General features: G+C 42.2%; 1 protein-coding gene across 3 annotated transcripts in view; it reads right to left on the bottom strand.

Moving 5' to 3' along the window:
• Positions 1 to 25,374, bottom strand: part of MYLK3 (myosin light chain kinase 3) — a 66,118-nt gene that overhangs the window by 30,765 nt on the left and 9,979 nt on the right. For all 3 annotated transcript variants that reach the window (XM_030581241.1, XM_030581242.1, XM_030581243.1), the window contains one exon: positions 601 to 697. In XM_030581241.1, coding sequence (XP_030437101.1) covers positions 601 to 697 — 97 coding nt within the window. The remainder of the gene's footprint in view (positions 1 to 600; positions 698 to 25,374) is intronic.

The following is a 25,374-nucleotide window of genomic DNA, read 5'->3' as shown; positions in this document are numbered from 1 at the left end:
CTATTCACAAGCACATTCACCCCGGTGTAACTCCACTGATGACAATGGATGACAGAAAGGTCTGAGGTCCGAATCCCTTTTCTAATCCCATCCCCTGTGACTTGTTGATAATATCTTCGCTAGCCACATGAGACATTCCCAGTTCAAAAACAAATCTGTATTTCTGCTTCTTCACGTGTCTTTTTCCTCTACGACTTTACAGGTTTTCTATGTGTTCTTGCAATTGTATCCTTGCTGTCTTCCAAACAGACATTACTCTCTTTTAATTAAGCTAACTACAACTGCAAAAGCAAAGAAATACAGCATTAACCAAAAAAGGTAACGGCTGCTATTCATTTTAATGAAGTGTTGCTATTGGATTTGATTCGGGGGGGTTTGGGGAGGGGAGTTGTATTTTTGTTTGTTGCTTTTTTTGTGCTGGTATCAAACATCCAACACACACTTTTCTGGATACTTGATAAGTCCAGTTAGTTACAAAGGGCTTACTTAGTTACAAAGGGTTAATTCAGTAGTACCTACAATATAGGAGAATATTGGATCTTCTCTTCCCAACCTGTCCAAATTCCATAGCAGATATGTTTATCATACATACAGGCTTACCTATACCTTCCAAAGACTCCTTGCTTTCAGCCTGGACTCCTCTGTTGCTAGGTACATGCTTTGGTTTTGCACCCTTCTCTTCAGGTTTATCTTTAGTCTAAAAAATACAATTGAATACACAATTAATTAACAATGTTAAAGATGTCCATTTCCCACTGGGTTCCTCTAATTCTCTACCAGTGGAGGCAGTTAGACACTTTGAAATTGGTGGTAACAACTCAGCTTTGTTGCATTCTTAGTTTGCTGTTGCTTCTTTATTTCCCCCACTGTGAGGCTTCCTGGGGGCTTCAGGGATGTGAGGCACCTCTCTACCACCTGCCCTTGGCGTGAGGAAGTCTTGTTTGTGCTCACCTTGGGTCAGCTCTCCAACGGCACCAGCACTCCTCTCTAGATCTCGCAGGCCCCACTGTCACCCTACAAGTTAGCAATTGACCGCCCCCGCCCGCCAACCCTTAAGCCCTCTGAGTGTCTCCTTTGAGTGTCCACAGCCCCAGTCCACCACTCAGTATTCAGATTTGCTGCTTCCAAAGAAACAGTGCACCCCACCTTACCAAGTTCACCTCAGATCACCACTCTGCTTGACACAGAGCACCTAGATATGTTTATAGTGAAGTCAAGTGTAAGTGTATCTAACAAAGCATAAAGATTTAAGTTGCAGCAAATAGCAGTATTGGAAACAAATAGTTACATGTGACATAAATCATAACACGCATTCTATAGGCTAGATTTAATTAACTAGATGCTCATGTCTTGTGGAGTCATGCTCACCCCAAATCCTTGCAGCACTTTACAGCCGTGTTGGCTGTGACCCTCCTTTCAGGAGAAAGATGTGCTGTGAGCTTGCCTTCTTGGTGAAGGATTCAGTGTGTTTCCTGGCACTCCAAGGTATAACAGAACAATCCTCTCTCTCTTTTTTCATAAACAGGCTACCCCCCTGCTGTTGGTTTCGTCTTTCAGATTTCACAATCTCTTATTTTGCCTGTGGCTCAGTATATAAATAGGCATTTACTATGAAGCATTCAGTATGCAATACACAAACAGCCAGACAGGGTGATAGGTGTCCCTTACCTCCTGCCTGAAAGGAACATTTCCAAAGTATGTCACCTCCTGAAGACCCGCCAAAACTCCAAGACTTCAGAGCATAAATTTTAGTAGAGACATAATTCATTAGTATTATCCATACATACATTAGCTATGATTATGGCAAGCTGTGGGCCACTTGCTTTCGGTAGAGACTCCACATGCCACCATTCCATGAACTATTATGCATAGATCTGACCCAGGGGATCCCTGTAAAACCCTGTGCAACCCCTGTGCCCTTTGCAAGTTGGCATCAAGGTCTTCCTGGATCACACCTACCAATTTTTTAAAATCTTTGTTCTAAAGCAAAATCTTGTGGAATAATAAATTAGCTCATAGGTCTCAAAAAAAAAAAAAAAAAAAAAAAGATACTTCCAGAGACTATGCCTGGGGTGATTTTTCTCCCATATATAATTCTATCACATAGTTTTTAATCTAAGACAGGGGAGGCACCAGCTAAAGGAAATGTTGGTTTCATCCCTCCTGGCTCTCATGGAGAGACAAACAGCACCGCTTTACATATTTAATGTTATTTTACTCTGTAACCCCAAAACGACCTTCCATTCATTGAGCCACAGTGAAGTTAGATAGACAGGTGGCTAACCCAATGGGCACCAATCCTGCAAACACTCGCCCACATGCTCCATCCCATTGACCTGAATTCTGGGGTACTGAAAAATCTGGATCCAAATATTTTTTGGCCTGAGTTCATCTCTTTCTCTGGTTAAAGAGACACCAATCTCAGGTGGCGAATGTTTGCTGAATGCTTTCTGAGTGATACCCAATCTTTTCTTTAACAAAAGACTCATCGAAACCACGTCGACTATTCATCCTAGCTCTAACATTTAACAAATGATAATGCAGAAAAATGGCAAAAAGTAGTGAAAATACATGTATTGGCTGGGAAAATATTAAATATTTGAACCAGAGAAAAAATAATTTAGAGTGGAGAACTGACCTGGTCTCCTGCCCTACTCAACTACTCAGTGTGGCAACAAGCAAGAGCTTCTGAATCTCCTGTATATTTTAACACACAAATCCAGTTACATGCCTTTGAAAATCAGGTCCCATTAATATTAGTATAAGGGGTTGAGGTGTTATGTGTTGACCCTGTATGCTCCAGTACTGACTTATAGTATAATAAGCTTTTTCTCCTCTCCCCTCCACCCTCACTAAAAAGGTTTTCAAATGTCATTGCCACTGTTAACTAAAACACTCAGTATGCCCATGACAATGACGACACTGCGGGGATTTTTATTCGTCTTGAATCCCCTTCTGCAAGCGAGACTGGAGTGGACCATGCACTCCAGCACTGCTTTTTGTAAGTCAAGAGTCAGAAGTTTTAGATGGTATGAAGCTTTCAATTCAGATAATTTACTTATGTTATGAATTTGAGGCCAACCCTGCAAAATCTCACACATAAACAGTCCTACAGAAGCCACTGAATTGTATTGTTGTGTCAGCAAGCAGCTACCTACAAAAATAAAAACATAAAATACCCTGCCCTTTCATGGATTCATAAATTCAAAGAAAGGAAGGACCATTGTGATTATCTAGTCTGATCTCCTGCACAACACAGGCCATACAATTTCCCCAAAATAATTCCTAGAGCAGATCTTTTAGAAAAACTTCCAATCTTGATTTTAAAAAGTGTCGATGGAGAATCCGCCATGCTGCCTGGTAAATTGTTCCAATGGTTAATTACTCTCACTGTTAAAAATGTACACTTTATTTCCAGTCTGAATTTGTCTAACTTCAAATTCCAGCCATTGAATCATGGTATACCTTTCTCTGCTACATTGCAGCGTCAGTTATCAAATGTTTGTTCCCCATGTAGATACTAATACATTGTAATCAAGTCACCCCTAACCGTCTCTTTGTTAAGCTAAATAGCTTGAGCTCATTGAATTTATCATTATAAGCCAAGTTTTCTAATTCTTTAAACATTCTTGTGGCTCTTCTCTGAACCCTCTCCAAGTTTTCAACATTTTCCTGAAGACGTAGTAATGCTGGATAAAGTCACGCTCTGGTATACGGTATGCTATTATAAAAAGATGGCTAGGAAGCAGAAACAAGCAAGTAACAGGTTCTTTTTATTTGCAACTGTAGTGTAAAAAAGCCTTCTGGAACCCTTTGGGTTTTAAATGCTTCTTTATGCTCCAGTCTTACAATGTATACAGCAAACAACTAAATAAAGGGAGGTTGCTGGTTAATTAATGTTGCCCACCTGTCCAATATGTATTCACTTTCCTATAATATACTATAACCACATATGAATCGTCTCTCGTGCATTACATGGCCACCCTACCTTTATAATCCTGCCTAAAAACATCTTTCTTCCAATAAGTCTTTCAGTGAATCTAGCAAAGAAATAAATTTAAAAACTAGTTTACCATTTTGAAGTTGTTCTTTACCCGGTCATTTAGTGTACTATGTATTTGTTTGTCCAATTTGGAGATTTAGCCCTATGAAGCAGGATCCTAGCTGTCTCCAGGTAATACATAGTGCCAAGCACATTGCAGGTGCTCGTCATAATCATATCTTTAAACCTAAAGCACATTATCAATTTTTAGATCACTTCTTTCATGTCTTCTACTATTGTAGCACACTTCAGTTGGAACACACTGCAAGTACTGGCACCACGTAACTGTCTGAAGGGATTTTTTTTTAGTCGTCTCAACCCAGTTTCCACTAGAAATTTAACCAAAAAACCCCCAAAACGCTCACAATCTGGTTCAATTGTTAGCCTCTGACAGAGTAGTGGTTCTGCATATCTGTAGAGAGATGGACTGTTAGAACTGTATCTGAAAATCTGCACAACACTCTCCTGATCTATACTGAGGTCTATTACAGTCTCATTTTTGTAAAAGCTCAAATTCACATTCGACCTATATATTTTAATTATTGTTTTTTTCAAGCTATTTTGATTTGTGCACAAATACTTAGAAAGCCAGGAGCATTCACAGAGTACTCAAATAATTCCATTGTAAGTTAAGTCGTTCCTAATGCAATAACATTTTTATCATCCCCATGTTATGAGATCCGCTGGAATGAGACCATGTCCCACATACACCTCATTGTGCAGTTTATTCTTTGTTTCTCATGATGGGACACAAATAGTAATGACTGATGACAAACAAGACTCAACATTGAAACAGCAGATATTCATTATAGGTGCCAGTTCATTTTTTTTAAAAAGAAAACCAATCAATTCCAAAATATCTGCTGACACTACAAATCATTTCCCGCTCATTATACTTCATAATTAAGAAATGGTTATGAGTTAGCATCCTCCACTCACAGCCCTATTGGTCCGATGGTTGGATGAAATCAATAGAGTTGCACAGGTGTAATTGGGAAGAATTAGGTCCATGTTCCACTGAAGTCACTGAAATTGTCTGAACATAAATGAGGGCAGATTTTGGCCCTTGATGACTAAATTGTCATCAGTCAGAAAACAGAATCCCATTCTGTCACTTCACAGTACATTAACTATTTATTATTCTTCATCTAGGGCTGGATTCTGCAACTAACTTGAATGTCATTGGCCAGGGTGTAACTGAGGACAGATTTTGGCCCTTAAACTATCAACTCCTCAGTGCAGAGACCTAGTCTTTACACCTGTTTGAAACCTTCCTAGCATGTTTTCTGCACTATATCATTTATTCTTATGCCTAATACAGAGAAAGGAAAGCCTGAATACACACATGCATTATGTAAGAAATTAACAGGAGAGCCTGGAGCCCTTCTCCTTAACAAGAAAAGGATTGTGAACAGTAAAATAAAACCAACCTCCATTAGGATTTCAACCAGATTCCCTTTCTTCCAGGGTACAATGCCTCTCAGAATGAAATCCACTACTTTAGAATTTTTGAATGTCTCTCCCACAAATGTAATGACTTTATCCACAGTATCAACCATTTTTTCTATCTTTTCCAGACTCTCCCTGTGCTTCAAGGCATCTTGCTGTGTAGCTCTCATCAGCTTCAACATTTCTGAGCACGCATTTTCGGTCTCAGACGGGTGAATACTGTCTCCAGGTTTTAGGCCTCTTTTTGTTGTATCAGTCTGAGCAGTGGATGCTTGGCATGCTGTTAACTTATCAATGTTCTTTCCTATGTCATCAATGCCTCGGTTCACCTTTTGTAACTTGCCATTCAAGTCTTCTTGGAAACTCAATAATTTATCTACCTTTTCATTCAAAAGATTCAATTTTTTGTCCATTATGCTTAAGTTGTTCCCTCTTGCAGGCTGCAACCTAGCCACTGCATTTCCAGGCACCTTTCCATGCTCCATGTTACCCTCAGACATTCTGCCCAGACAAGGAGTCAATAGTAGTGAAATTTGGGTGATTCCTCATTAAGTGTGTAAATTAGAGGGTGATTCTTTGAACGCTCATCTTCCTTTGTCACTTCCTTACCCTACATACAACCAAGGATAAATTCTTTGGCTTATTACAGATGCTAGGAGAGTGTCATTGATCAGCCATTGTGTGAAAAGGTTTCATTTTTGCGTTATCTGTTCCTTACTGTGTGATTTCAATGAGGAAGTTAACTTGGCAATGGACTGTTTTTTCTTGGGCCCCTTTGACGTCACAAAACCATTTAAAATTCTTTCTTGAGAGGCTGTTGATAGGCAAGCATCTTAACAATTGACGACGCCCATAGCAGATATCTCCGGGTGTGGGGAAGAGCAAAGATTTCATGCCAAGCCTTGTTTTCTGAATTTGAAAAATATCCTTTAAAATGTTTCTCTTTTGCCACAGCAGAGAAGTATAAAAGTGAATTTAGCAGTGTCGTGCTAAGGCTGGGAGGATTTCAGCCTGGTAGTACGCATGCATAACACCCAGCACAGACACATGCTGTGCTCTTTAGGTTGGCTGGCACTTGAACTTAAAAATAGAGCACAATAATGACAATGATCTGAAATACGTATCTGGCACCAGCATGTCTCTGTCAACTGAAACGTCTAAAATTAAATCCTTTCTATAGTACCATGAAAGTGCACAGTGTAAAAAAAAAATCTACAGTGAGGCATGTCACAATTGCTTTCATAGTTGGCAGCAAAATAATTAGTCTGGAGTCCTTTATAAAGCATTTGCTATTGATACACTTTTGTTGCTGAAGTGCATGAGTGCAGACACCGCAAAGACAACAATTGTTCTTTGGAGAGAAGAGAAACCTCTGGTAAGGTTCATAACTAGCCCCCACCATGGCAGTGCTGAGCACTTCACAAACAATGAGTTTATTCTCACAGCAGCCCTGTGAGAAATGGAACTACAGTTATTCCAGTGTCACAGATGAGGATCTGAGGCACAGAGAGCATAAGCAACTTGTCTAAGGTTACAGAGGAAGTCTGTGGAAAAAGCATGAACCAAACCCAGATCCCCTCAATCTCACTTCAGTGTCTCAGAGAGTGACCTTTCCTGTCTCCATACACAGTAAGTTAAAGAAGTTCTGGTCTTTCACACCAGTTAGTGTTTGGGCCTGACCCCAAAAACGACAGCGCATCATAATTCCCATTGAAATCAATGGGGTTTGAAGTGCTTAGCATCACATCAGATCTGACTTTTCAGGGTGTGGAGGAAGTAATATTTTAGGTGAATTTAATTTTTCATGAGAGTCAGTTCTGGAAAGCAAAGTCCTCTATTCACCTACAGGAAAGATACCGTAGGGGCAACAACAACAGAAGCATCCTCACCCCAACCATCTTAACAACATGCCACAACCTTTGCTCTGGAGGGGTCGACCTCTCCGAGTGAGAAAGTACACTTGTCTCTATGCCCATTATCCTTTGGCTTGTTTGCTAAGGCTACAAGTCATTCCATTTGATGTGGTGGATTCATGATGTCCACTAGGTCCTAGTCACAGAGATCACTAACTTGTTTCATAATGATTTTCTGCCAGCTAGCGTGGGCTGGATTGAACACTGCAATAGGACTTTGTGTGAAATCCTGCCCCTTTGAAGTCTATGGGAGTTTTAATATTGACTTCAGCAGAGCCAGAATTTTACCCTTGGTTTCCACTCCTGATCAAACCACTCCCCCGTTGTTTTTTCACTGTGGTCTGGGATTTATATGGAATAAGGCAAGTTCAGTATGTAATGGAGATTTCCCTTGAATCGCATGAACTCCTCCCAGTTTGACAAATGTCCCAATCTCTGACACCATGAGGCACTCCGAATCAGAAAAGCACTGAAGTCTAGCTCAGCTGCACACAAACTTCAACAGCACAATGCTTTACTATACCACGTCTGACTCCAGTTAGAGACATCAAGGCCTCACTTGCAAGAGGACACCTACAATTTAAAATAAAGGTAACAATTGGAGTGAAATACTGCAGAGGATGCTGGAAGTCTAGTGAATGTTACATTTTTCTATGACTAATGAGCTAGATTCTGGAGCCACCTACTTTCCAATCCAGGTCACACTTGGAATTCATTTTAGATATTTATGAGGTGACAGTTTCTTCTCCCAAAATGGGTCAGGTCAGTTTCCAAGAGTAACAAAAATGCCTGTTTAAAATATACCCAATAAAGCACCTAAAAATTCTCACTATATGATTATTTAGTGATATTACAAGAAAATTTTGTTCTATAGGGAAAAAAATCAGAAATAGGATTTATAGGTATATACTCCATTAACTCTCAATGCCATTAACTGAAGTTACGTAACAAAATAATTGCAATTCTATTTGTTAGTGTAATGATGCTGTTCAAGAAGCAGAGCCTCTGAAAATCAAAGCACAAATCATAAATTAATCACCACACACAAATCCTGTCATATTGATTTTCATGTCTTTGCTTTTTTTGAAAATGAACCAAAGACCAGAAACAGAGCATAATGATTAATGAATGAAGATGTTTTGTTCACAGATCCAAGAGTAAAGCAATTAAGTTCAACACCATACTCCAAGCAGACACATTTTCACCGTAACTAGATAAAACATACAGAAGGGAGAAAAGCTTCCTTATTTGTCTACATAAGGGGTTGCTATAGTACCCTTAACTGAGGTGACAAAGTTAACAATGCATTGGATAGTATGATTTAGTTCCAGTCTGAAGTAAATACATATTGTGGCTCAGAAAGTTACGCAGGTTCCAAAACACTGACTGAATAATTAAAATGACTGGGAACAAATATAAAACGTTGTTTCAGTAATCTAATCTTTTATTAATTCAGTAAGACAGGTAGTCCCAATTTTAGTTAAACATATATGAGATTTTGAACATAAACACTCTCATTCAGCTCAGGAACTCTGCTCATGTGTTAAATATTTTAGATGCCTTGAATTCAATACATTCATGCAGCACCAACATTCCAGCAAAATATATTTCCAGATTAAATTCAATATTGTACAAACAGTAGTTTTTATTAGGAATTTTTTTTTTTTTTTTTAATCAACAACACATAACGTTGCACCGTTATGGAAAAAGAAAACAAAAAGGCACTAAAGTGTTCAGAATGCCTTTGCTTTGGCATATTTAAATCAGTTAGCAACAAATACTTGAAAATGGAGGTCTAGGTGCAAACAGGCAGGTACTGTCAAATACCTACCTTTGTGCACAAATACACATAATTACCATGACTGCATTATCACAGTTATTGTGCATGCAGTTGTGATAATATGTCAGTACAAACATACGTGCACAATTGCATGCATTTCTGTGTGGAGGTGCAGTTCTACCCAATGGAAGATGGGGCCCTTATTAAACTTAACTTGAATGTTTCACAAACAAAATTCCTTTGGTTTGGCATGGCAAACTAAACACCTATATTAGTAATGTCCCATCATTATTTATGAATGATTATTGTTGTGTTTACCAGAAAACTGCTGCTTACAGGGAGTAAGTGGAAGGCAATTTTCAATTACAATTTAAGATCACTAATCAGGGAAATATATATCAGGAAATTTTAAAAGCATGAGTTGAAAGTAGTATTATCCTGTGAGCCTCTGGAGTGGGGACAGAATCTCTAGGTCTCTAGCAATAGCAATAGCAGGCTGTGGAGCCTATTCCAATTCTGCTTTGTATAAGGCCAATGGAGGTGGCCCTATGCTGCCCTCCTGTCAGGCTGGGGAGGTGCATGCCCATTACACTCAGCACTACAAGGGATTCTGGGCTGCAGAACATAGGCAGCCTAGGATAGGCTGGTAAATTAGATGAACTCCTGGGGGCTACGTAACTTACAACGGGGCTAGGAGAGAGGGTGAGTGGGCCAGAGTGGCCGCCAGCAGCAGGGGCGGCCCCAGGCACCAGCACGCCAAGTGCGTGCTTGGGGCGACAAGCCGGGGGGGGGGTGCTCTGCCGGTTGCCACAAGGGTGGCAGGTAGGTTGCCTTCGGCGGCATGCCTGCGGAGGGTCCTCTGGTTCCTCGGCTTCGGCGGACCTTCCGCAGGCGTGCCGCCGAATCCGCGGGACCGGGGACCTCCTGCAGGCAAGCCACCGAAGGCAGCATGCCTGCCGTGCTTAGGGCGGCAAAATATGCAAAGCCGCCCCTGGCCAGCAGAGACAGAATCCAGGCAGCTCAACCATGGCAAAAAGTGACACTTGCCCCTCTCCGTCTGGGCTGTGCCTTCAGGTGGGACAGCACAGAATCTGCCCCATTATATTTACCAGAAAGCTTAATCCTATCTGGGGTGCTAGAAAGCAGCACGGCACAGTCTAGCTCCATCATGCACTCCCTGCCAATGCTGTCTCATGCACAGAAGGATGAAACATAGCCACAGTCTTACCCCATCCAAATATGCCCTTTTAGCTAACAATAATGCTACTTAGCTCCAATCGCTTGTATGCCCATGTGCAGCCAGCCAAATTATCGTCTTCTCCTGATTGGGGGGTTGGAAGACATGGAGGGAAAGCATAATTTGTCCCTGAATTTCTAGCCTATCGTGAGAAGTTTCAAATGACTGCCACATCAGCACTCTTAAATTAAACTGGGTCAATCAATGTAAGTGCTATATATGTGCAGTAGATCCAGTAGGTAACAACGCATCCAGTTCTGGGAATTATTTTTTAAATAATAATATGCACAAACTGAATTAAAAATTGATGAAAAATGAAAATTAATTGGACCAATGGATTTGGCTGGTTATTTTGTCTTCGGAAAGATAACATGTTCAGATACTGGTAGGAATCCTTCATTCATTTCAGTTGGAATGACAATAGCATATATTTTTTATTCAGGAATTTGGTTAAGTACTAAATTTTGCATTTTCCTTGAGTTGAGCCAGGAAGGCACTCACTTCCAATAAGGCCATGTCTACACTACCACTTTTGTTGGTGTAACTTATGTCACTCAGGGGTGTGAAAACACCCCCACCCCACCCAGAGCAACATAAGTTACACCGACATAAGTGCCAGGTGCACAGTGCAGTGTTGGGGGAGAGCTTCTCCCGCTGACATAGCTACTGCCATTTGTGGAGGTGGTTTTGCTATGTCAACGGGAGAGCTTACTCCCACTAGCACAGAGCAACTACTCAAGCAATCTTACAGCGGCGCAGCTGTATTGGTACAGCTGTACCACTGTAAGCTCGCTAGCGTAGACATTCAAAAACCCTTCAACACTTTTTTAAAAATATAATTAAATCACTGGACTTCATATTGTAAAGCATTATATGACAATTTTTTGATAACATAAAAAAGTTTAATTACCATCAAAGGCTGAGTTATAGTTTATTAAAAATTCACTTTGGCATTGGCAGGGTCTATCACGAACAGAAATAATACTTTTCACTTACAAATTACCATTATATGATGACAACCTCCTTCCCTTCCAATGAGCACCAGGATTTTGCAGAGTAGCCTACTGCCCTCCCTCCATTAGAAGCTGGAGGGACTGAAAAGACTGTTAAAGTACTTCCTGAAGATTTCCAAGCCAAAAGAAGTTTCTTGGAAGTGGCAGACAGGTAGAACAACCGCAATGCTGGAGAACCAGAATCGAAAGAAACCTTGAAGTCTGAGGATACCAAAGATATTCCTGTTCTCTAGGGGGGAAATCAGATTTTGGCTTTGGCCATACACTAAGCAAGCCTCCCAATAAGGAATGAAAGAGGTCATATGGAGACAAGGGAAAAATTCAGCCCCAACAGAGACCAATGAGCAGCCATCAGATGATTTTAACTTTAACTCATTACTGTCATGGGCTGGATTTCAATCAACAGCCTAGCAGTAAAAGGGTTTTTATGACATTACCAATTGTCAGAGCCATCTTGGTATGATACACTTAAGTATTTTGTAATGCGCTTATACGTAAGGTGAAATATGACTTACGCTACTTATGTCTCTTTAATCCGCATGGTACACAAGCCTTTCACCACTGGCTCCCATCTTCGGTGTCTTGGTCTCTTCCTATTTCATTTTAATAGCTTTCAGTTCTGTTTCTGTTGTGCATTTCCATGTTGTCCTTGGTCTACCTCATCTCCTCTTGCCCTTGGGATTCCAGTCCAGAGCTTGGGTTGTTAGGGTCTTTCCTCCATGTGTTCTAGCCATCTCTATTTTTGTACCATCATTTCCTGTCCTAATAGTTTGTTTCCGCCTCCAAACCTCTTCATTTGTGAATTTTTTTTTCAAATTTGATGTTGAGAATTTGTCTAAGGCAGCTGTTTTAAAAACTTGGAGTTTAGCTAATAACATCTTGATAGAAGTTTTTAAGTGTCAGTGCCTTATAGTAAGACAGACTTTACAGTGGTGTTAAATATTTGAAGTTTGGTTTTGTGGTCAAGGTTTCTGTTCCTCCGGTGTTGCAAAGGCATATTTGCCTTTTGTTATTAGGTAAAGTATACTTCAACATATTTCACAGATCTATTTAATTGTAATAAATTAGAAAATCTTAAGATTCCTTAGACATTCTTAATATGTTTTTTCTTACGTTAACTTTTTTTTTTTAAACCTCTGAAAACCATCTTGCAAACTCTGTAGTTGATATAGTAACTTACAAAACACCCTCTTGTCAGTTCTGGCCATTGTTATGCCTTTGCAAACAGATGAACCTGAAATGTAATGCTATTAGCCGTTTGCTCAGTTAGATACTGTGACTTGGTCATGACAGATAGCTACAGGAGAGTGGTGATAGATAGATACATTAGCCCCAGAGTAAGCAGGTCCCTTTCCCATGGGTAAGATAACAGGGACTATTCCAGAACAATCAGGAACCTGCTAGAACCAATTAAGGGAAGCAGCTAATTAGGACACCTGGAGCCAATTAGGAAGCTACTAGAACCAATTAAGGCAGGTAGGATAATCAGGGAACCTAGTTAAAAGGAAGACTTCCCTTCAATTAGGAAGAGGCACGTAAGGAGCTGGAAGTGAGAGGACGTGCTGCTGGAGGACTGAGGAAAATAGGAAATAGGTCCTGCAGTAAGGACAAAGAAGATGCTGTGGGGAGGTGGCCCACGGAGTTGTAGCTGTCACACAGCTGTTACCGGAGACATTGTAGACAGCTGTGATCCACAGGGCCCTGGGCTGGAACCCAGAGTAGAGGGTGGGCCCGGGTTCCCCCCATTCCCCCAGCTCCCTATTTGACAGAAGAGGAGTTAACCTGGACTGTGAGTCATATCAGAGGGGAAGGTCTCAGGCATGTCTCCAACCCACTAGGTGGGACAACAGAGACTCCGGGGATTATTCTCCTTCCTTTTCCGTCATGCTGGCCAGTCATGTGGTTAGCTGAGTGAATGGAAGGTTTGAGCCAGTAGCAAAAGTGGCCAAACTGAGGGCTGCCGAGAACCTCGGAGGCAAGCAAATCCACCGGAAAGCGCCGGACCCACCAAGGCAGAGGAGGAACTTCGTCACAGTACACATATGATCTCAGAATCATTAACAATATTTTAAAAGAAGCTCCTGAAAGTTCAGATTACTTTAACTGATGAATTATGATGCCTCGATTACATGAAAACCCACCGGAGGTGATCAGATATTTCTAGATAACACTGTTTAGTCTTTTTCATGCGTGACTGAAAAAGATATTCTAATGCTTTCCTCTAGGTTATTCTGCCTCTCAGAAGGCAGACCGCGCAATGGAACATCTGTTGATGGTTCATATTCACTGACTTTGCCCTAGAGCTTATTCTCATGCAGGAGTCCGATATCAACAGCAAGCCAGAGGATTAATGTATCTTTCATTTTCAGCCTTTTCATTTTTTTTTTCCAGACAGCTGCACTAATATTCACTGAAAAAATTCAAGATGGTATGTAATGTTCTTCTTCAGTTGGGCACATTATGTTCCTCTGTGTTTTCACATTCCAGTTACATCTTCATTCAAGTGGATCTCCTCTGAAAAGTGAACATAAAAATGGCACTGCTGGGTTCCAGCATTTATTATTTTCCAGTGACTCCATATCAGATGTGGTCAATTTACAGTTTATATTAAAAAAACCTGCTTAATCTAAATTTACATGGCTGGCAGTTAATCTGGGATTTGGGAGGGGATCTGGGTTCTTTTCTTTCTCACTACTAACTGGAATTCTGCGAGCTACAAAGACCTGTTATGTCTTTGTGGGTTTGCACAGGTGTAACTGATTGGAAGCCATTAAACACTGCAGATGATGATGCACAAGAAGAAATATGATACTACTCACTCTGTGTAGGCTCTGCAGTAAGGCCAACAGGAGTAAAAAGCAGTGAAAGCTAATGCTGGTCACTGAAGGCCTGGCATACTCACAGAGAGAAGGTTTTTTGAGTAAGATAAGAAGGTGGTCATTTCTAAATGGTCACATTTCAGAGTAAAATAGCACTTAAATATCTGGGTCTTGCTCCAGAACCCATAGAAGTTAATGCAAAGACTCTCACAAACTCCAACATGCTTTGGATCAGATCCCCGAGAAAGGTCTTCAAATTGCCAGCAACACGTTCACTATTTGAATGGCTGGAAACCACCAGCTTTGTGTTGCATTTGGTATCATGGTTTATCTATCTTCTTATCGGGAGAAAACAACAAGGTATTTGCATTTCATCTTATATGAGCATTTGAATTCAGAAATTTTAAAATCAAGCTATTTTAAAGTGCTTGAATGTAATGCTGCAATAAGCAAGTTTTCTAGCAAATGACATGGATCTTCTTCTTATGTGGCATCTCCATTACAGGATGTATGCAACAACGGTACCCTATTCTAAACAATCTTCTGTTAATCAGTTTGTGGCTGAATAGTTCTTTTGATCATCCAAGGATCCACTACATCATCCATCCAAGATCATCTTTTTCCTGCCTCATGTTCTGCTATTAACTTTCCCTCTCAGTGCCCAAAAACATGTACCACCCATTGAACTCCTGAAAATATGACCTGCAAATCAAATCTTTCTTTTAATAAATTCTCTTGTCTAGCATTTGCCGACTTCTAGTCATTTCCAATAATGGAGAGTACATTGATCATTTAATCACAATGCTTTGAACCAACTAATTTTTTACAACCCTCAACAGTGTCTTGATACAGTTTGCAAAATCATTGAAAAAAACATGTAGCAATGTTATAACTTTCCAATGTTTAGCAAACTCATCTGCCTTTATCTGTGCCAAGACGGCTGTTAACACATTACTGTGGGAATATATTACCTCCATGATGATTCTTCTTGCTCACCCATTTGTTTTTTCAATAAAGGTAGACGGAATTGCTACAGCACTATCAGATCCTCTTCCACCAATAGTTACTGAGAAATCTTTATAACCAGCTTGGTGGACAATTTGATGCAAGTTTAATTTTCAGAAGAGTCCATGAATTCTGGGTGCTTAACTTGAGACATACAGGGGGGTCTGACTTTCAGAGGTAATGAACACTGATCACACCAACTGACGTTCAAATCAGGCTTAATGCATGTTTCAAGTTGGGCACCAAAAATGAAAGCTTCCAAAGTTAGTGCCCAATTTTGAAAATGTAACTCAAATTCATGGTATGAACTCCAATACCAGACCACTCCAAGGCCAGGCTCCACACCACATTATGTTAATAATGTGTTCAATATCACTCACAAAATGGTGGACATATTCAACAGATAATTATTTCTCATAATTGGACTAGACTTGGGAGTGCCAGTGCGTGGTTCTGGAAAAATTTACCAATAGACTCACTGGAATATAGAGATTTATTCCAAGCTGCACCATAACTTGAATGAACTTGTATCAGATTGTCTCTTCCTCACATTTCCGTCTGACACATAGCACTATCATTTTGTGTTAACAGCTTTTTTATTTTAAGATGAGTTTTTGATAAGGACATGCATGAGTTTTACTCTTCTCGCTAATAACCGGAATATCTATACTACTGACATTGCAGAGGAAGTGTCTCTTACTTGCCATCTTTTCTATAATGAAATCTTTGTGTTCTGTGGCATATTCATTTGCTGATTTAGATCTCTGTGGCATTTTGATCAGATGTCATTCACAAGTACAGGAATACTTGATCAGTTCAGTTGGGGGTTAGTCTCAATAGTGCATGATGAGTAACAAGCAGTTCTGTAAAGAGGATTGAGAGTAAGAGTCTAAGACTGGTGGATTTTGCAAGCTTCTCCCCAGCAAAGAGAAAAAAACCTCAGGCCAGTGGCCACCACTACCAGTGAAGGTTAAAAAACCTGGCACTGTATCTTTGAAATACAAAATGGTGTATCCATTACTGGAAACCGGGAAAAGTGCTGGAGCTAATTTCACAAACTTTTAGGCAAGTAAAAACAAAAAGAAAAAATCATAGAAAACAAAATAAAGGATGTCATCTTTGGAGTAGTTTAGGGAAAACAAACACATACCAGCCTCCAAGCCTTGCTATAGCAACAGCAGGAAGGCAATGCTATGGTGTTGCTTATTAAAGCAGATGACTAAAAACCTTTGGCTGTGAATTTGGTTTGAATTAGCGCTCCAGTGATGTGTGTCAGAGCATCACAATCCTTCTTCTCATTCCCATTTGAAGTTAATACTCCATGGTGGTTAAACAATAAATATCAGTTAAAACAGAAAACCCTAAGCAACAATAGTTCTTAGTGCTTGTGCAGACTTTTACATTTTAAAAACACTGAGTACACACTAATCACTCCTCATAACTTCCCTCTGACACTGGATAGCATTAACATCCCTCTTTTCACAGATGGAGGAGTAGGCACAGAAGGGATATTCAAAGTCATTCTCAGAGCTGCGATCAGCATGCATGAATTCCTGGTTCCTAACCATTACTCAACCCACTAGACCGTGCTGTCATAACCCAACTTCTAATACACCCCTGGATACTTGGGCTAGTCTATTTTTATGTGAGTTAAGCAAGTGCAGTCTCATTAGTGTCATGGGAGAGGAACTAATATGATGTCTATCTATATATAACCCAAAATCATAGTGTCTTCTTTTGCAATCATGCTCCATTGCAAGCACATGCTAGCGCTTAGTGTGGGTGGAGTTGACATTACTCCTTTCTGTGTCCCTTCTGCTACCTGCACAGAAGTTGTAGGGAGGAGCACAGGCTGCAGAAGGGAAGAGTTTGGAGGAGGTACACAAAATCCATCTATATTCACATAGCTTGAATGCTAGCTGCAGTTGCAGCATCTATGTAAATAGTTCTCTAGAGCCGGTTTGGTTTTAGAAACATGGAGTTCTTACCTAGAACGCAGTAAATGAAACAAGGTGGCAGAGGTCAGTCTAGCAAGAACCACAGGAGAGTGTACAATTAACAGGCGAACATATCAGCAACTAGAAACAGAGCCAGCAGGCAGCATGGAGAGACTAGGACCACCAGGAATGCTGGATTTCCAAATAACATATTTGCAAATGCAAGAAAGCAGTGGATGCAAGAACTGAATCTGCATTCAGAGCTGACCATGGGGGATAAAAAGGAGAACATGAAAGCAAAATCTTTTTTACTATTTCAGTGGGATCAAGGGGAGGATAAGAAGTGAATGAGACACTATTTCCAGGAATAATGGCTGAAAGACTGGAACAGCTGACAAAGGAGATGGATGAGTACTGTGACCCGAGGCAGAGTGAAACTGCAGAGAGATACTGAATTTTTTTTACCTTGAAACCAAGAAGCAGAAGCGTATTTACATTACAGAGCTGAGAACTTTGGTATCCACATATAATTTAGGAGATGTTAAAGATTCCCTATTAAAGATAGGGTTATTTGTGGGACATATGATCACAGTTTACAGGAGAGATTATTGTGGCACACAGATCTAACCTTAGAGAAATGCCTCCAAATAGCAAGGGCAGTTGAACTGTCCAGGGAAAGTATGAAAACAATAACGGCCACTAGTGCAGAACAAGAATGGGATCAAGTTCAGGGAACTCAGGGAGTAGGACAGAGACAGACTTACTGAGAATGCATGTATTGTAGAAAGCAACATGAAAGAAAAATGCCAGCAATGGTATAAGGGGTGGGAAAACAGAATCACTTTAAAGTGTTGCAGGTATCTCAGAAAGAAAAAAAGCCACAATACATGCACTAATGAAGGATGTAGATACTTCCAGTGAAAAGGATATCTGCAGTGTGACTCTAGCAGATTCAAAGACTTTAAACATAAACACGCTGCAGAAGAAGGCTGCCAGCCATTCAAGTGCCATATTTGCAACTATGCTATTGGATCAATAACCAATTCAATTCCAGCTGAGTTGTGGGGCCAGCCACAATATAATCCTAGAAACACTGATAAACACATTAGAGAAATGTACAAAGTGCTGGTGATGGACAATAAAACCATTCTGAGGACAACTGACAAATGCAGACTATTGTTAAGAAACTCATGAAACAAGAGCTATGATCACTTGGAGTTTATAGCAGTTAACACACAGAAGTAACACCTACTGCTGGGCAGCAGGGCAGTACAAGCCATGGATTTGATCACAGTACAACACCAGAATACCCTCAGTGTGGGAAAGGAAGGAGAACAGGCAACGGGCCCTGTGCAGAGTTCTAACAGAATGTAAGGAGATATTTCAAGGAGATGGACATTTAGAGGTCAAGGCAAAGTTGGAAATAGACCCCCATGCGTAGCCTGTGAGACTGCCAAAGCAGAATTCTATTAGCTCTGGTGGATCCACTGAAAAAGAACCTGGCAAGACTGCGAAGAGAAGGCATCCACTGAAACTAGAACTATCTTTCCAGGTTCTGCACACTCCTATCAGAAGCCTCTAAACCCTTGAGACTGTTAACACAACAATGTAGCACAGGAATGGTCAGAGACCCAAGAACATGCATTTGAAAGAGCAAGGAAAATCATAAATGAGACACCAAGCATAGAATATCAGGCTTAGAAGGGACCTCAAGAAATTATCTAGCCCAACCCCCTGCTCAAAGCAGGACCACTCCCCAATTAAATTAGCCAACAGATTTTTGCCCCATATCCCTAAATGGCCCCCTCAAGGATTGAACTCATAACCCTGAGTTTAGCAGGCCAATGCCCGAACCACTGAGCTATCCCTCAATCCTAACATGCTACAGCCCCATAGAGCATCTAGAGCTGCAACATGATGCCTCAGGAGGCAACCTAGGAGCAATACTGATGCAAAGCCAGCAGCCCATTGCCTCTGCATCTAGAGCCCTGACCGACTCAGAAAGAGTATATGCTCAGATAGAAAAAGTTGCAACTGGATGTGCTATTTAACATGGAATGATTCCATCAGTTCACTTGTGAGCACAAGGTGGAGATGCAGTCAGATCACAAGCCATGAGAAAGCATCATTATCAAGCGACAGCTGAGTGCACCCCAGTGATTCCCATGCATGTTCCTGACACTCCAAGGTTATGATGTGAGGATAAGGCACTGGGGCAGGGGAGATACAATGAGCAGTGCATACCGTCCAGAATACCACACGGGCTGCTGTATGCAATAGGAGATAGAGCCTGTCAGAATGCTACAGTACCTTTTCAGCTCTAATGGGAGGCTCTAGGCAACCCAACAATTAGGATGAGGTATTACTGGCTATACAACAGTTCATGCTCCTGAGCTAGCCCGTTTACAAATGCCACAAGAGGTCATCCCTCCTCACTGGGTGAGGGTGAGCTGTGAGTGCAAGATGGGATTTTGTTTGAAGCAGAGGCCCCCGTACCTGCCTAATGGGCGGGTGATCACTCAGGGCACTGTGGTAAGGAAGGGGCTGTGGTCAAGAGGCAAGGAGCAGGGCAGGTCTGGAGTACTACGCCACAGAAGAGAGTCTGGGGCAATGGGGGTCGGGAGGGAGAGAGGCAGTGGGGCCCAGGGGCGATAGGGGGTGGAAATCCTGGGGAGGCAGCAGGCACCAAGGGCAATGGGGGGACAGGTAGGGAGCCCCAGGAGGCAGCAGAATCCAGGGGCATTAGGGGACAGCCCAGGAAGGCAGCAGGATGTGGGTTCGATGGGGGGGGAAGGGTGGGGAGCCCGGGGAGGCAGCAGGGGCCTGAAGAAATGGTGGGGGGGAAGCTCAGGGAGTAAGTGGGGGCTAGAGGCAATGGGGGAGAGCCTGGAGAGGCAGCAGGGGCCTGGGGCAATGGATGGATGGGAAGCTCAGGGAGGCAGTGGGGACCTGGGGTGCCAAAATACAAGTTTTCCCAAGGCACCATTTTCCCTAAGGCCAGCCCTGAGAGGCCCAGCACGACACCATCCAACAGAAGAAAGACAGCAACGTGGTGGAAGCAAGTCCCCCACCAACAGTGATGACACAGAAGTGGGAGATAGTCCTTCAAGTATGCTGGTCTTCAAGCCTATGAGGCCTAACAGACCACTAGAAGGTTGGCGGTAACGGCCACACCCAGGGGTTGGCTATGTACTCATAACCTCTGGCCTCAGCAAGTCAGCAAACACTGGCACAAGAGACAAGAACAAAAATTGTTCAATGGGACATTGCAGCAACCTATCATGGAACTTGGAGGGAGCAGCACAGGTTGCGGGAGGGATGGGTTTGGAGCAGGCACGAGGAAGCCAGTCAGTGTGCTCATGGCACAAACACTAGCTGCAAAGGCAGCATCTCTGTAAAAGCTCTTTTAATAAAGAGACAGTTTAGTGGCTGGTTAAGTGGTTTAGAAACCTGGAGTTCTGGTCTGGTCTACACTACGCGTTTAAACCGAATTCAGCAGCGTTAAACTGATTTAACCCTGCACCCATCCACACAATGAGGCCCTTTATCTCGATATAAAGGGCTCTTTAAACCGGTTTCTGTACTCCTCCCCGACGAGAGGAGTAGCGCTGAAATCGGTATTGCCATGTCGGATTAGGGTTAGTGTGGCTGCAAATCGATGGTATTGGCCTCCGGGCGGTATCCCACAGTGCACCATTGTGACCACTCTGGAAAGCAATCTGAACTCGGATGCACTGGCCAGGTAGACAGGAAAAGCCCTGCAAACTTTTGAACTGCATTTCCTGTTTGCCCAGAGTGGAGTGCTCATCAGCACGGGTGGCGATCCAAAAAGAGCTCCAGCATGGACCGTACAGGAGATACTGGATCTGATCACTGTATGGAGAGACAAATCTGTTCTATCAGAGCTTCGTTACAGAAGACTAAATGCCAAAGCATTTGAAAAAATCTCCAGGCTATGATAGACAGAGGCCACAGCACAGTGCTGTGTGACAAGCGTAACGGAAAGCCAAAGAATCAAATGGATGCTCATGGAGGGAGGGAGGGGTGACTGAGGACTCCAGCTATCCCACAGCCCCCGCAGTCTCCAAAAAGCACTTGCATTCTTGGCTGAGCTCCCAATGCCTGAAGGGTTAAAAACATTTTCCCGGGTGTTTCAGGGTATATCTCGTCAATTTACACCCTCTCCCCCCCGAAAGAAAAGGGAAAAAAAAGTTTCTCGCCTTTTTTCAATATCATCCTATGTCTACTGCATGCTTCTGGTAGACAGGGTGCTGCAGCGCTGAACACCAGCATCCCCTTCCTGGTGGATAGCAGTCATATTGTACCGTCTGCCATTGTCATCATCAGCCTGTGAGTGCTCCTGGCTGGCCTCGGTGAGGTCGGCCGGGGGTGCCTGGGTAAAAATGGGAATGACTCCCGGTCATTCCCGGCAGATGGTACAGAATGGCTGGTAACTGTCCTCATCATAGCAACTGGAGGCTGAGCTCTACCAGCCCCCGCCTTTCATGTCTAAAGAAAAGATTCTGTACTGCCTGGACTATCATTGCAGCTGGAAGCTGCCTCCTCATTTTATCTCACTAAAAAGTCAGTGTTTCTTATTCCTGCATTCTTTATGACTTCATCACACAAATGGGAGGACACTGCCATGGTAGCCCAGGAAGGTTGGGGGAGGAGGGAAGCTATGGGGTGGGGTTGTTGCAGGTATACCCCCTAGAATGGCATGCAGCTCATCATTTCTGCGGGATCTCTGGGGCTCTGACATGGAGCGGCTGTGCTCTCTGGTAGTACACTTGCCCCATATTCTAGGCAGGACTGACTCTTTTCATAAAGAAAAGAAGGGAATGACCCGGGGAGTCATTCCCATTTTTGCCCATGAGGCCCCAGCCAACCTCAACGAGGCCAGCCAGGAGCACCCATGACAGCAGCAGATGGTACAGAACAACTGATAACCGTCATTTCCTCGCCAATTTACAATGGCATGGCAGATGGTGCAATAGGGATGGTAACTGTCTGCTACCTTATAAAGGCAAATGAATGCTGCTGTGTAGCACTGCAGTACCGCGTTTGTCAGCAGCGTTCAGTACACATACGGTGACAGTGACAAAAGGCAAAACGGGCTCCATGGTTGCCATGCTATGGTGTCTGCCAGGGCAATCCAGGGAAAAAGGGCGCAAAATGATTGTCTGCCATTGCTTTCACGGAGGAAGGATTGAGTGACGACATTTACCCAGAATCACTCGCAACACTGTTTATGCATTGGGATCTCAATCCAGAACTCCAATGGGCGGAGGAGACTGTGGGAACTATGGGATAGCTACCCACAGTGCAACGCTTCGGAAATCGACGCTAGCCTCGGTACATAGACGCACACTGCCAAATTAATGTGCTGAGTGTGGCCGCGTGCACTCGACTTTATACAATCTGTTTTACAAAACCGGTTTATGTAAAATCAGAATAATGCCATAGTGTAGACATTCCCTCTCTCATGTTATTACCTTGCAGGCAGTACATAAAACACCTTTCACTGTATATCTATGTGCAATAACATCAATTTGCAGGTGCTTTGTAAACACATTCCAACCACATGTGGAGTTTCTGGTGCACAACAGTCATCTGAGCTGTCCACGTATTTAAGCAGCAGCAACCCAGCAGATCACAACATACTAAGCCAGAAAGAGACCGTCTCTTGACAAGTAGACACAAACAGTAAGCGTGATCCCGCAACCACTGAAGTCAATTGCAAAACCCTCACTGACTTGAATGTGTGCAGGATTAGACCGAAAGTTATAATCTACCATGTATCATATTAGCCAAGATCTGGTTAGCATTAATATCCAGCCTATGGGTCAAATTCTACATTCAGATTAGATCTCATTCACGTTAATAAGACCTGTGTGCGTAAATCCAAGGGCAGAGGTTGGCATTACCCTCTTTAGGTTTGCTGTGTTAACCTTCCCCCATATGCAGAGATTCCTCTAGCATCTCATGAATTCAGATGTGAAAAATTTTAAATGGATGAATGTAGGGGACGTATGACTTTAGGTTACCAGTGGTCCTGAGTGATGTAGCCAAAGGCTTCCATGGACAAGAAAATCAAGTTATTTTGATTCTTGGTTCAGTTTAGGATTCATGAAAGCCAATAAGAACAATATCTAGCTCTTCTATAGCTTTTTTCATCTGCAGAATGCAAAAGAACTTTACCACAGAGGTCAGTATCATTATCCCAGGTCTACAGATGGGAGAACTAAGGCACAGAAGGAGTGAAGTGACTTGCTCAAGATAATCCAGCAGGCCAGTGCCACAGCTGGGGGTAGAAAGCAGGTCTCCTAAGTCCCAATCCAGTTCTCTAGCCATTACAGCACACTACCTCTATGCAACAAAAATCCAAGCCACAAAATCCCCAGGTGAGCACATATCTGCAGCTCTGAAATTGAATTTTTACTCAGTACAACCCTAAGTGCAATTTCCTTCAATGCATAAAAATCTAGATTATACCAGCCCTCACTAACATATTTTGATTATGTATTAACTTCAGAAACATACAAATTAATTCCTCAGAAATCTGGCTTAATTTAATTGCATTGCTTTTTGACATAAGTCATTTTAAAAACACTGCATGCTACATTTCATGTTTAATGTAATATCATTGTTCAACATGTATTTTACTGAAAGAGAAATTAAAACACGTCTATTAACAGAAAATTATCTCAAATTTTATCATAGGCAACTTAAAGACAGCATTAGAAATTCCTCGTGAAAAAGCACTTGGGTGGTATATGTCATTAAAATAAAGGTCCAAATTCTGCTTTCAGTTACACTGGTGTAACTCCGCTGGCCCTTTAGCATAAGAATGGCCATAGTGGGTCAGATCAAAGGTCCAACCAGCCCAGTATCCTGGCTTCTGACAGTGGCCAATGCCAGGTGCCCCAGAGGGAAGGAACAGAACAGGTAATCATCAAGTGACAAGGAGACTAGGACACCATCCCTGCCCATCCTGGCTAATAGTCATGGATGGACCTATCCTCCATGAATTTATCTAGTTCTTTTTTTTAACCCTGTTATAGTCTTGGCCTTCACAACATCCGCTGGCAAGGAGTTCCACAGCAATCAAGAACAACCAATCTCCTTGATCATTCTTTGATTATTAAGTGATCCAATGATAAAAAATGTTTCACAATAGCTTTGGCTACATTAAAACCATTACACTATTCATTACACACAGTGGGTTTCCTTAAAATCTTCAGATGAAATCTTGGCTCCATTACAGTTAATGGAAGTTTTGCCTTTGACTTCAATAGGGTCAGGATTTGACCTTTAGTATTAAACATATTTATGCTATATGTAATATTTACTGTACTTAGATTAGGGTATTATCTCAAATGTCACTGCACCTGCTTAAATAGTTAAATGAGATAAATGCAAATTTTTAAAAATGCCTTCTGTAAGAAGCTATTTGGGCAAAATAAATGGATTACTTCATCCAAACAGTCTGAAACAATGTCCAGAAACAATTTAGGTTCTGTTAGACTCCCATGGAAACAATATGTCCTGCAACTTTTTAAAAAGTTCCTTAAAAATCTATAATCTATATACAGATGAGCAGGGGCAGCTCCAGGCCCCAGCACTGCAAGGGCATGTTTGGGGCGGCATGCCGCGTGGGGCACTCTGCCGGTTGCCGGGAGGGCAGCAGGCGGCTTCGGTGGACCTCCCGCAGGCATCCCTGCGGAGGGTCCGTTGGTCTCGCGGTTCCGGTGGACCAGCAGACCCTCCACAGGGACGCCTGCGGGAGATCCACCGGAGCCATGGGACCGGCGACCAGCAGAGCGCCCCTCGTGCTTGGGGTGGCGAAATGGCTACAGCCGCCCCTGCAGATGAGTTTTCTATTTCCATCCAATATTTTCATCAAAGGAGAAACTGACTGACTATGGAGGGAGACAGTGAAAGCTTATCTCCAAGGTGCCACAAGGACTCCCGTTCTTTTTGCGGATATAGACTAATACGGCTGCTACTCTTGAAACCAGTGAAACTGACTATTGAAAGTGCTGTCAAATGTGTCAAGTAAAAAAAACAAAAACCACAGAGTAAAATATTGTTTCCCCATTAATTTCCTTCCACTATAACAATCTAGGTGTTATTTGTAACTGTTGAGCTAGGATTGAGAAGCAGCATAGTCCAATGG

The sequence above is a fragment of the Gopherus evgoodei genome, chromosome 12 (genome assembly GCF_007399415.2).
Source record: "Gopherus evgoodei ecotype Sinaloan lineage chromosome 12, rGopEvg1_v1.p, whole genome shotgun sequence".
In the NCBI taxonomy this organism is placed as follows: Eukaryota; Metazoa; Chordata; order Testudines; family Testudinidae; genus Gopherus; species Gopherus evgoodei.
Note: the sequence above shows the minus strand (reverse complement) of the source record. Positions and strands in the feature narration are given on the sequence as shown.